The sequence below is a fragment of the Ursus americanus genome, chromosome 2 (genome assembly GCF_024610735.1).
Source record: "Ursus americanus isolate L20-20 chromosome 2, mUrsAme1.1.p, whole genome shotgun sequence".
In the NCBI taxonomy this organism is placed as follows: Eukaryota; Metazoa; Chordata; class Mammalia; order Carnivora; family Ursidae; genus Ursus; species Ursus americanus.
Genome location: NC_142128.1, coordinates 39,984,815 through 39,997,373, shown reverse-complemented (window position 1 = coordinate 39,997,373; position 12,559 = coordinate 39,984,815). Strand labels below are relative to the sequence as shown.

The 12,559-nt window shown below is 56.5% G+C and overlaps 1 protein-coding gene across 3 annotated transcripts in view; it reads left to right on the top strand.

Annotated features, from left to right (window-relative positions):
* The window catches only part of RAB11FIP3 (RAB11 family interacting protein 3), an 85,147-nt gene that overhangs the window by 64,949 nt on the left and 7,639 nt on the right, over window positions 1-12,559 (top strand). Inside the window, exons 6-9 of one of the 3 annotated variants that reach the window (XM_087854151.1) lie at window positions 1,185-1,319; window positions 5,592-5,627; window positions 9,864-9,957; window positions 11,210-11,313. In XM_087854151.1, the coding sequence (XP_087710277.1) occupies window positions 1,185-1,319; window positions 5,592-5,627; window positions 9,864-9,957; window positions 11,210-11,313 (369 nt within the window). The remainder of the gene's footprint in view (window positions 1-1,184; window positions 1,320-5,591; window positions 5,628-9,863; window positions 9,958-11,209; window positions 11,314-12,559) is intronic. The other 2 variants (XM_045783925.2, XM_087854160.1) reach the window with 2 other exon arrangements.

Genomic DNA, 12,559 nt, shown 5'->3' with positions numbered 1-12,559 from the left:
CTAGGTCTAAAGGGTGAGACGTTCACTCGTGGAGCTGGATCCTCCCCAGCTTGCCTTCCTCTTAGGGCTTCCCTCGTCTCCAGATGAGGGGCCTGTGGACCTGGCAGCCTGTCCCTGGAGACCGGCCCATCTGAGCACGTGCCCGCCTCTGCAGGTGAGGCTCCTGCCTGGCTCAGCAAGAGGTCCACGGCATCCAGCTCGCCCCTTGGCGGCCAGTTCTTGAGACCCTCTCTCTCTGCTGACAGCAGAAGCCGAGTATCTCTGAACCCACATCTGCGAGACCCTTCCTTTGCCCAGACTGTTGCCGTGGCCCAGAGGACCCACCGGCCTGGCAGAGGGCCTTTGTGGCAAGTCTCTGGGAGTTGGCACGAGTGAAGCGTGTGAATGCTTTTAGCAGCTTTCCTCTCCACGCGCGTGTGTGGTGTTGACGCAGAGGCCGAGGACTGGGCCCTGCTGAACGTGCGTGTCCATCTCGGTAATCTTCCTGTCTGCTCAGTCGGTGCCTCTCACGTGGTCTTTTCACTGTTTTCTGTCTCAGGTGTCACCTCTGTACTACCACTGACATTTCCCTTCAACCTGTCTTTACATGGAACCTCCAAACGGGCTTCCAAAAGCCGGCAGGTCCTAACACCCCAGGGACGTGGCTGCCTCTCTGCTTTCACGTTCCCGCAGCAGGCGCCCCCCAGTGCCCCGAAAGTCCACTGAGATTAGGTCACAGGCAGGCAAACCTACGACTGACTCCTCGTGCGCGCACCGCTTTGGAGGCTGGTGGGCTTTGGAGCAGTTACTTACTGAGCCGTAGCTGCGGGGCAGGGGTGACAGCTCACCTGCGCTTTGCTCTCACACGGCTGTGTTTTTGACAAAGGACAAGGTAGTGTGTCCAGCCATGTACTTCCTGTTAGAGAAGAGTGTTTGTTTTCCAATGAAGCCCATGGGCCACACCTGTTTCCCCTGAGCACCTGACCAGGAAGGAGCAGGTGTGTGGCCCAGTCCCCTACTGCTCCAGCTGGTCGTGTCACAGTCCTGGAGGTGACGTTGAGGGAAGTGGGCCCCCAGCAGTGTAAAGGAAAGAGCCTTCCACAGGCAGGTTGCTGACAACATGCTTGTGTCCAGCCCCGCCGTGGAGTCCCAGACAGCCCTGTGGGTCCTTGCTGTCTCTGAACTGACACTTCTCATCTCTCTAGCACCGACCCGCTTGCCGCAAAGCTGCACAGCATCCTCACTGATGAGGCTTTTGAGTTTTACTGTAGCCAGTGCCACAAACAAATCAACCGCCTCGAGGATCTTTCTGCTCGCCTGAATGATCTTGAAAAGAATAGGTAATGATCAGTGCCTGGCCTTGCTCTTTGCTCACGCGGGAGGGAGCGTCCGGTGAGCCGCCGCGCTGGCCCCTGGCGCCACTAGCTCAGCTGTAGCCGAAGGACGAGTGTGCGACAGCGGGACTCTTCTTTGCCCTGCATCCCCCTGCATGTGCTGAGCCTGTGTGTGGTGCGCTCTGCCCTGCCTGCTCTGTGTGCATGCCTCCGTCCGAGCCACTGCTTCAGTCCCATGGGAGGGAGCTGCCCTCACACGCTGTGTGTCCTGCATGGGGACGTCTGGTGTGTGAAAGAATGTCTGCACCTGGAAAGGGAGGCTTTCTTCATCTTACTAAAAGATTTCTTCAACTGAGAGTCACATGGAAGGGCTTTATGAAATTTAAAGTGACATTTGGTCTTTAAAAACTCACTTGTAGGGGCTCTTGGGTGGCTTAGTTTGTCTAGCATCTGACTCCTGATTTTGGCTCGGGTGATGATCTCAGGATCGTGAGATCAAGCCCTGCGTCAGGCTCCACACTCTGAATGGAGTCTGCTTGGGATTCTCTCTCCCCCTCCCACAGCTCATGCCCTCTGGCTCTCAAAAAACCCCCCAAAATAGATTTGTAAGCAGCTTTCAGAAGTGTATGTTTAAATCAGGCGAGCCTTTCCTTGAACCTATTTTCTTCTTCTTTTTTTTTTTTAAGATATTTTATTTTTAAGTCCTCTCTACACCCAACGTGGGGCCCAAACTCATAACCCAAGATGAAGAGTCACATGCTCTACTGACTGAGCCAGCCAGGTGCCCCCCAAACCATTTCTGTAAGGCTTCCGCAGAGTCTTACCAGAATATCCAACTTTGCTACCCTGTTTTTAAAATGGGCATCCAGTTAAAAAGGGGGGGGGCATTTGGGACCCAGCATGTGCCTGCTGCCCCCTGGCCTTGGTCCGTCCCCATTCTGTCCCTCTTCCCTGTCTCCCGGTTCCGGTTTGTGTCTGAGTGTTTGCCTCCCTCTCCGTCCTCCATACCCAAGCCTGCTCAGGTCAGAGCTTCAGAAGGAAGCTGGCTCCTTACACCGTGACCCACTCCAGTTAAGGAAGATGGGTTGGAGTAGCTTGTGCAGATCGGCATGTCTCGTGTGGGCAAGCCCCTGGGTGGGCCATTGTGTGGTTTACCGCAGCAGCGCCAGCCCCGCAGAGCTGGTGAGTGGCCCACGGAGAGCTCTCACGCTGGGCGGGACGGGATGGTAGGTGCTCATCAGTGCTGTGGGCTCCCGCGTGGCAGTCTGGAGTGGCTTCCTGAAAAAAGGGACCTTGGGCTGGTGGGAGGTGCCATAAAATGTGGCAGAAAGACCAGCCATCCTGATGGCTTCACTGTGTTTAGAAGAGCTGTCTTCCAAAACCTGCTCCCCTGTCTTGAGGAGCCTGCCCCCTTAGAGCCTCAGCCAAGCTCAGCTCAGTGTTCCTGGTGGGTCCCTGTGGCCGACAGCCCCATCGTGCCTGCTGACCTACCTCTGGTTCCAGTACAGCACATTTAGTGTCTTCAGCCCCTTTTCCTACGTTCTGTGCATCGCCCACAGCACAGACTAGAATCCAGCAAATGCCCAGTCGCGTGGAAAGGTTTCTTTGTGGCCAGTTGGCAGCTTCGAAGGGGAGGCCGGGGGAGGTCCCGGAAGTCCTGACAAGAACCTAGCTTTCCCGGGAAACGGGGGAAATGTGCCATTTAGTGACTTCAAAGACCTGCTGGCCTCTCTCGCAGGGAAAACCAGTCTTTCACTTCACGTGGCGTGTGTTTAGCTGGGTGTGCCGTGCTCCGGGAAGGTCCCTCCGCCTGGCTGGTGAGGGGTCCCCTGTGCGTCCCACGTGGAGACCTGCTTCAGTGGGTCCGAGTACAGGAGTACCTTGTCTGTATTTGAGAGTAAGCACAGAGACGTGTATCTCGTCTCGGTTCCGGAATGATCTTTGTGAGAACCTGCTGCGGGACGGCCATGGTCGCCTCTGCCGGGCCTTTTGATGGGGAGCCTGGCGTGCAGCTGAGGGTGGCCGGCAAGTTCGGTGGGGCCTTGTGTCCAGTCTCAGCCACTCCCTGAGGAAGACCCTATCAAGGTGGGCTCATATGCCGTTAAAATCATTATTGTAATCACAACACAACTGTCGGGAAATTTGTTCCAGACTCTGAAGTTAAGGAGATCTAAATCTTGCTTGTTGGTTCCCGTGGAATTACCACAGAATAAATGAATTTGGTTTTGGTTTGTGGATGGTAGACGGTGATTCAGTCCCCACTGTGTCTGGAAGCTTCAATGTCAAATATATTTCCTTCCTTCCTCCCTCCCTTTTTTTTTAAATATTTTATTTATTCGAGGGAGAGAGAGCACGAGCATGGGGAGAGGGAGAGGCAGGCTCCCTGATTCGGGGCTCGATCAGGACCCCAAGATCATGACCTGAGCCCAAGGCAGATGCTTAATTGACTGAGTCACCCAGGTGCCCCATCAAATATATTTTCTACCCAGTGAGCCTCAGAACATGCCTATAGTGATCCTTTTTTCCAGGTACCTGGGAGCCTCTATGAAAAAATTTATTTTGTAGAAATTAACAAGAATATTAAGAAGAAATCAAGAATAATAAGGTCTGTTTTCCAATTATAAACCTCAGAACTGGACTGGTGGTGCAGTCCCTGCAAGATTGCTGTGTACCACCAGTCCCCGTGATACGAGGGTGAAGTCTGTGGTGTCAGTCAGGGTCCTGCCAGGAGAGAGGAGCGCACGGTAGTTTGAACGAGGGGCGTTTAATGAAGAGTGCGTAACCGTAACCGGGGACTGAGTCATGAGGTGCTGGCTGCTGAGAGTGGGGAGGCTCACAAGGACAGCAGCTTTTGAGAAGCAGCCGCCCCACCTGGGCTGAGGGCCGACCTGCTGCCCGGCGCCTGGATGCCACCCTGGTGCCATACCAGCGGGACTTGTCGGGAACCTACCTTCCAGAACTTGATGGAAGTCTGCCCTCTGGCTGTCAGAAAGCCTCACTGGGAGGGGCCTCAGCCTAGGCGCTCTGTGCCAGAACTCTGCGCAGAGCTGTGAGGACACCGCTGGGGCTGGCACATGGGGGGCCGCCGGGCAGGATCTGGGGTGAGATGGACCAGATGTACCCCGGGATACGTGGGCACGTGGGGCCCCTCCGGCACCCTCTGCTGGTAGAAACTGCAAAGGAGGAATCACTCCAGGGCCCGGATCCATTTCCACAGAACAAGTAGGAAGGATGAGTCTGGAGGTGGGAGGCCGTCGATCCGTAACTGACACAGCACATGTTTGTCCTCGGATAGACTTTTCCACCCGAGCCATGAGGGAGTCGTAGGTGTATCTGACATAAGCACGCTAATGGGAGACGCGATGGGGCTGGTTCCCGGCGTTGAAGAGAGGGCTTCTTGTGGGCTGAGCTCATAGCTTAGCAGTTACATTTGAAAATAAGGCTGGGGGCGCCTGGGCGGCTCAGTTGGTGAAGTGTCTGCCTTCAGCTCAGGTCACGATCTCAGGGTCCTGGGATCCAGCCCCACATTGCACTTCAGCAGGGAGCCTGGCTTTCCCTCTCCTTCTGCCCCCCGCCCCCCCCCCCCATGCTCTCTCGCATGCCCTCGCCGTCTCTCTTTCTCTCAAATAAGTAAATAAAATCTTAAAAACCCCAACACTTCTGGACTTCAGAAATGAGAGAGAAGGTAAGTTTGGCCTTTTTTGCCACTGCAGACGATTCTGTCAGCTGGACGATATGTAATTGACCGTATTTACTGCCTTGAAGTGGCCACAGGAATGGCCTCCAAGTCACCGCCTGGGCAGGATTTTGGACCCTGCGGTTTCAGTGCCTAAGTTAAAGCTGATGACAGAACTTTCCTGTCACAAACAGGCCTGTGTCACATTGCTTGAGGGGCCTCTGATGGCCAGGCAGTTGGAGGGTATGCATTTGGGGCATGGCACTTGCCGGCAGCTCGGACCCAGCGCAGCCGACTGGTGGGTGCGCTGCTGGGCTCGGCCTCTGAGCTGAGGTCTGGTCGTGGCTCCGTCTGGGATTTCCGTGGGAGTGGAATAATGTGACTTGCTGAGGCCTTGGCAAGGCCCTGAGATTGCTCCCGTGTCCTCGAATGCTTTGCTGAGCAGGCCTTTCTGTGCATGGTGCCGGCCTTGGGGGCAGGCGCTGCATGCCTGTGAACATGCCCCCAACCCCATATCTCTTCAGCCTGAATTTCCTGTTTCCTCCCATTCCTCCCTGTCTGTTCTCTGACACGATTTTCCTGTTTATTTTGATTTTGCACAGTCCAGCGAAACGGCTCTCCAGCAGGAAGGTGGCAAGGTAGGAGACCCTTCGTTATTTACTGAGATGTTCTTCTGAAATATATCACTGATCACAGCTCTTTAAAAACACGTTCGGAAAATACCATTCTCCATGGTATGTTTTTAAACCTTTGAAAGTCACTTCGTGGTTTGGGACTAAAACTAATTCTGCGGGATGGGTTCTGGAAAGAATCTCCAGCGCTGTGAGCAGACCCTGTTTTGTGATGGGGAGGTTGGTACTGAGAGCTTCTGGCATTGCGCCCTTCTTCCCAAGTCTTTGCCGTAAGGTCTGGTAGGGGCTGGCGGCATGTGCGTGGGTCTGGTGTCTGCTAGCCCCCGGTAGCATCTGCCAGGGTGCTGGCAGAGCCCAGGTCTGGATTCTGGGTCGGCCTCCTCCAGCGGCTGCGCTCTTCCCGCCCCCACTGGCTCTCCAAGGTGAGCAGCAGGAGGAGGCATGCCCACACCGAGTTTCTGAGGAGCACGCTTTTGTGCCCATTGCTCCACTTTGCAGCTTTGGGTCTACCTGTCGGCTTCCTGCAGTGGGAGACGGCAGCACACACAAGTACCCTGCCCTGTTAGGCTGGCTCTGAGGACAGTTTTCACAGGGCTCGTCAGATGGCAGCGTCCTTCACAGGAGGCCACATAACGCTCACTTACTTCCTTTCTCAGACAAGTCTTCTTCTGGAATCCATGATGCCTGTGGTATTGCTACTTGCCTCACCTTCTCACCGCACCCCTGAGCCCCCCCCCCCAGCCCTGTTCCTGCCCAGGTGTCGCTCCCAAGGCCTCTGCCATTTGCACGGGCACGGCGGCTGCGGGCAGTGGTCCTGCCGCCTCCGTGTGCACTCCGGTACTTGTTTCCTGGCTTGTCATTTCACTCTCTGAGCCCGTCTTCTATTTTTTATCTACATCTTTGTCCAGCATATCTCCTTGTAGCTTCTTGAGAAGAGATGTGCCTTGGAGATACATTAAAAAAAATTTATTATTTTTTAAAGATTTTATTTATTTATTTGAGAGAGAGAGAGACAGAGAGAGTGAGAACACGACCAGGGTGAGGGGCAGAGGGAGAAGCAGACTCCCCACTGAGCACGGAGTCCAATGTGGGGCTCGATCCTGGGACTCCAGGATCATGACCTGAGCTGAAGGCAGATGCCTAACTGACTGAGCCCCCCAGGTGCCCTCCGGAGATATATTTCTAAGACCTTACTGGGTACTTCCCTCCCATCCTTCGGCTTGGTGTAGAATTCTAGGTTGGGAACCCCTCCCATTTAAAGCTTTGCAGGAACCGCTTGGTACCTTCCCGCACTAGGGCTGCTGCCAGAGCCCAGAGGTTTTCTCATTTTCTTCGCGACCTTTTCTCTGGAAGCTTGTCACATGTTTTCTCTATTCCTGAAGTTCAGAAACTTTACGATGAGTCTTGTGAGTCCTTCTTCCCATTAATTATGCTGGGCAGGATGACAGATGGACTGTTTTGATCTGGGAGTTGCCACCCCTTCGTCCTGGGGACCTTTCTCTAGCTGTTTGATAGCGTTGCCTGTCTCCTGTCCTCCCTCGGGAACTGCTGGTTGTGGCCCTGACCGCCTCATCTTGCTGCCTCTCTGCTCTGGCCCCTTCTGTGACAGGCCACAGGCTCTTTCTCCCCGTCTCTTCCCTGTGTGCGGGTCTTTCTTGTTCGGGTTTCCCTCGCCACCCCGGCTGGTGCTGCTGCTCACGGTGCCCTGGCTGCTCACAGCTGGCGGCAGCTTCTGGCCGGCGTGTGGTGTGGATAGGCTCTGTGCCGGCTGCTTTCCCAGAGAGGAATCCGTGCCTGGCTGTCGGCCTTCAGGGGTCTGTGCTGGGCTGTGCGTGTGTGTTTGCCATTTGTGGGCCCTGGTGTCCGGGCTCTTCCTTCGTGAGGGTGTGGTTTGGAGCTGCTCTTCTGTGGTCTCGGGTGCTGGGCCTCCCTGGTCGGCTGCAGGGAGCCTCCTACCCCTCTCCTCTACCTCTTCTCTTGTCTGTGGCATGTGACCCTCCTGTTTGTCTTTTTCTGTAGTGTTAGGGGCTCAGGACCCAGCAGAAGCGGAGGTGAAGGTCATCAGCCCTCCTCTGCACTTGTCCCCACCATCCCCCTTGTAGAGGCGAGTCCAGACTCCAGGGAACATTATGTTTGTTCCAGACCACACGTTGATTACAAGTTTAACATTGCTTTCCTCCTCCCCTCCACCCATGTTCCACCCCGGAGACGCTACAGGGGCTGAAACGAAGGAAGGTAAAAATGTCTGCCCAGCCTCCCACGTCCCGGATGTGCACAGGCCCTGGGGTCTCTGGTCCGTGCTGCCTCAGCTCTTGGGCTCTGTCCGCCCCTTTGAAACCCCTGTGAGAATGCAGTCTTCCCTTCACAGATGCGCTTGGGCGTGAGAAAGCCCAATCCGTAGGTATTTACAGTTAGGGTTCACACACACAGCCTCTTCTGCAGTCTGTCCACACACGCACACAGTTGTCATCTGCCGTGTTGCACTTGAAACCAGCGGTAGAGTTCTAAGGAAACTCCAGATAACTGGTGCTTTTCACTCCTCACGGTGTCTCAGGCCTTCGCATGAAGCACTGTAGCCGGATCGTGGGTCTGGAACCAGCAGCCCTGGCCTCGGGGACCTGGCTGTGTGCCTAGCCCACATGGAGGTGGCTCTGGGGTCTGTGTGCGTGTGAGGACCCAGAGGCACCAGCACAGAGCTGGCCTCAGGAGGGGGGGTGGGGGGAGTGGGAAGTGCCAGCAGGACCGCCACAGGGCAGAAGGTACTCTGGGGGTGTATCAGACATCTCGCACACCCCCTCTCCTGCTGGGTCTCCCGAGTGGAGGTGGGTTTACGTAAACAAGGCCCTCCCCCTCGGCTTGTGCCTGAAGGGCCACATGCCAGCTGCCACCTTCCTGTCCCATGATCAGCCCTTGGGAAACGCTGTGAGCTCCTGGTAGGAGCTCAGGATGGGGTGACAGGCCCCAGACTATGGCTTCTCTGCAGGGTGGTCTCTGGGTCTGGGATGGGCAGTTTCCTGCCCCAGGAGTGCCATCAGGAGCTCTTGTTGGGGCCAAAGTCGTGGGTGTTTAAAAGCAGCAACTGGACAGGAACAGCGTGACCCTTTGGGTTCAGTGTCCCACCCAGGACACATCCAGAGGACTTGTGATCCCCAGGGGTAAAGATGCCCTTCTTCTTTGTTCCCCTTAGAACACGTTTGGAAAAAATTTAAGAAATGCAGCAGCTCAGTCAATACTAAAAAGAAAAGAGAACTTTATACATTTAGTAATGTAGAACTCTTCAGTGTAATTTATAATAGTATTTTATTGAATTCTGACTCTGTGTTACATCCTAACAGGAGCTGTTTATATTTATCATCTCATTTACACCTTGTCACAGCTTGTGATGATCCCCGTTTCATGGCAGAGTAAGGCTCAGGGAGGATGAGTGGCTATCTCTAGGCCACACAGCTCTGAACATCAGGCTGCTGAGTGGGAGCCTGGGTCGGCACAGGTCGATGCGCTGTGGCACTGGGTGCAGATGCCCTGAGAGTTGTAAGTGCAGGTAAATTAGAGCTGGTACAGTGTCACCACAGCCAACATGACTGTCTCTAGGGGGACTGCAAACATGTGTTTGCTGAGCACTTGCTAGGGTGCCACTGGCTAAGGAGCCAAGGCAGGAGTTCCGAGGGGTGGAGGGGGTTTTCACAGGTCCGTGGGGTTCCTGGCTGCACCCGATGTGGCCCCTGGTGCTGGCCCTTGGGGCTGTTGTTGCAGAGCGTGGTTGTGTCTGTGCACCTTCCCAAGCTCGACCCCGGAGAAACTCTGGGTCAGACCCCCGTGCTCTCACTATTACTGCCACAAGGAGTAGGTTTGAAAGTCACGTAGCAACAGTGCATGTGGCTGACGCTGCGTGTGGCAGTCAGGGTCCTGAAGTAATGTTTCACGGCCGCGGCGGAAGACGAGATCATTTCATATCACAGAGAGGAATGAAGTCGTGTTTTATTACCGAGGACAAAGTACCTTCACCCATTAGCTGCCAGGGAAGGAGGCCAGGAGGTCAGGTTCCAAAGAGCAGCGGGAATTCTCTCCAGCCCTTGGGTAACAGTGTCCTGCCGGTACCCCTTTGGTGGAGACCCGGGCCCGCGCTGCTGGTTCTTGTTCTCAGATTGGCCCGGAAACCCTCATGTTGACAGAACTCGTGATCTTTCCTCTCTTTGCTCTGCTTAAGGGCCTTCTCTGGACCCCGTTGTTTCTTCCCCACAGGCACCTGCACCAGTCAGGGGCCCTGACCATGGACGCCCTGCAGGACCCTGCCCCAGACCCCATGGAGGGCATGGAAGAGGACATTGCTGATAAGGTAGGCCCCAGGGTGGAGGGCCGGAGGGAGGGCCACCTACTGATAACACAGCTGGGTCTTAGGGCGCTTGTGGGTGCTGTGGCATCAGGGTGCAGGCCACATGGGGTGAGGGGTTGGGTGAGGGGTGGTGGTGGTGCCATCAGGGGCTCATTAGATCCTCCGCCAGTCCTGACATTGTCCAGCAAGTTTCCTCAGAGGCCCAGTGGCTGTGGGGTGGAAGGGAGTGTTTCCTGGTGTGTGTGGAGAGGGGACTGAGAGGTTGGATGTCACCCATGTTTGTCTGTAGGCCCATCCTGGTGCACTGACGCTCAGAGACTCCCTTCACCTGGCCCCTGGAGACAGGATCTTAGGCCGCTCGGGGCTTCAGGGTGGTGATCACAGAGCTAGACCACATGTGGGATAAGAGTTCCAAGAGAGGCCGTGGCGGGAGGGTTCCTTGGGGCAGGGCAGCCTCGCAGTGTAAGTGGCCCCAAGCTTCTCCAGGGCCAGCTTAGCAAGAGGTGAAGAGAAGGGGTGGCAGCACTCCCCTACCTCCTCCCGTCCCCCCCATGCTCACCTATTCCCGTCCCCCCCCATGCTCACCTATTCCCATCCCCCCCATGCTCACGTATTCCCGTCCCCCCCATGCTCACCTATTCCCGTCCCCCCCATGCTTACCTATTCCCGTCCTCCCATGCTCACCTATTCCCGTCCCCCCATGCTCACCTATTCCCGTCCCCGCCATGCTCACCTATTCCCGTCCCCCCCATGCTCACCTCCTCCCGTCCCCCCATGCTCACCTATTCCCGTCCCCCCATGCTCACCTCCTCCCGTCCCCCCATGCTCACCTATTCCCGTCCCCCCCCATGCTCACCTATTCCCGTCCCCCCATGCTCACCTATTCCTGTCCCCCCCATGCTCACCTCCTCCCATTCCTCCCATGCTCACCTATTCCCGTCCCCCCCATGCTCACCTCCTCCCATCCCCCCCCATGCTCACCTCCTCCAATCACACCCCATGCTCACCTCCTCCCATCAACCCCCTTGCTCACCTCCTCCCGTCCTCCCCATGCTCACCTATTCCTGTCCCCCCCATGCTCACCTATTCCCGTCCCCCCCCCGCCAATGCTCACCTCCTCCCATCACCCCCCATGCTCACCTTCTCCATGAATGAGAAGGACCCAGCTCCAGCTAAGGACACTGCCTCCTAAACAGTGGGCTGGGAATGCAGGCTGTCTGACCTCCTGATTCTGAAGCCACTGGTCACTCCCAAGGTTGTCTTCCTGGAGAAGAGGGTGTCGGAGCTGGAGAAGGACACTGCTGCCAATGGGGAACAGCACAGCCGGCTGAGGCAGGAGAACCTCCAGCTTGTGCACAGGTGAGGCAGGAGGCCCTCCATGGTCATGGTTGCCTGTCAGTGTGAGACCCCACCCTTTGCAGCTCTCTGCACCTCGCAGAGCAGGGTCTTGGCTGTCGCTAAGGTGTGGCTCACATCTGGAGCTGCTGGGAGTCAGGTCAGGGGGCAGTTCCAGCTTAGCACCCTCCCCGACACTTGTCAGGCCCCAGAGGAAGGAGCAAGAGGAGGCACCACCTCACCTCTCAGGAGCAGTGAGGCCAGCACCCATGCCACCCGCACCGAGCACCTGGTGGAGGCTGGCCTCGTGATGGCGGAGGCCGCGTGGGGAGAGGGGTACTGGGACTCTCTGATCGAGGCTCCAACTCGTGTTGCCGACTCTGAGAACCCATCCTGACCCTGATGTGCCCGGAGACAGACTTGCTGCTCTGTGACGATTGCTGTGTTTGGGGCACCTGCATCATTCCCTTTCCCCTTTACTGTGTCCCGTGAGGCTGATGCCACCACGGCCCCAGCTCACAGGGGAAAACGCTGAGGCACAGGTGACTGTCAGAGACAGCAGGTGGGGACTGTGGAGGGCAGGGCCTGCAGAGCCCCCTGCACTTGGGAGAGGGACCCACCCTGGAAGCACGCGGATTCTTGCAGGCCCTTAGCAGAGGTGAAAACAGACTGTGAACTGCTGACCGAAAGGACGCACAGTCTGGCCCAGTTGGGCCCCACACTGAGGAGGACAAGGCGTCACTGAGGGAGTGGCATGACCTCCCCCACCACTGTTTTGTCTGTGTTTTGGAACGGTGCTGCCATGTGGTCTCACGCCCAGTTTAAGGAAATCGGGTTTTCGTGCATTGCGGGAGCTTGGCTCGGGAGCCTCAGTTCTCTGGGCTGTATCTGCATGTGGCTGTGTGTCATGGGGACACAGACAGATGGTGGGGAGGCCCCAAGGGCATGAAGGAGGCTCTGCCATACACTCTGTGACCTCAGGCAAGGGCCCCTCCCCTCGCAGCCTCCCTGTGCTTGCCCCTGACCCTACGCAGGTGGACTCCAGGTGCTCTCAGCAGGGCTGGACACAGGCCCCATGCACTCACGTGGCTCCTGCTGTGATGCTTTCATCCTGGATGGCACTGACTTCCCTGACCTTCCTCCAGGGTTGGGTGGGCAGTCCGCTCTTCGGAGGCTGAGAATTAGAATGAGTCATTACTGCAGACGTCAGCCGTACGTCACTTGCACAGTAGAAACAGGTTTTCTGTGCAGTCAGGAGCCCGGGCTGGGC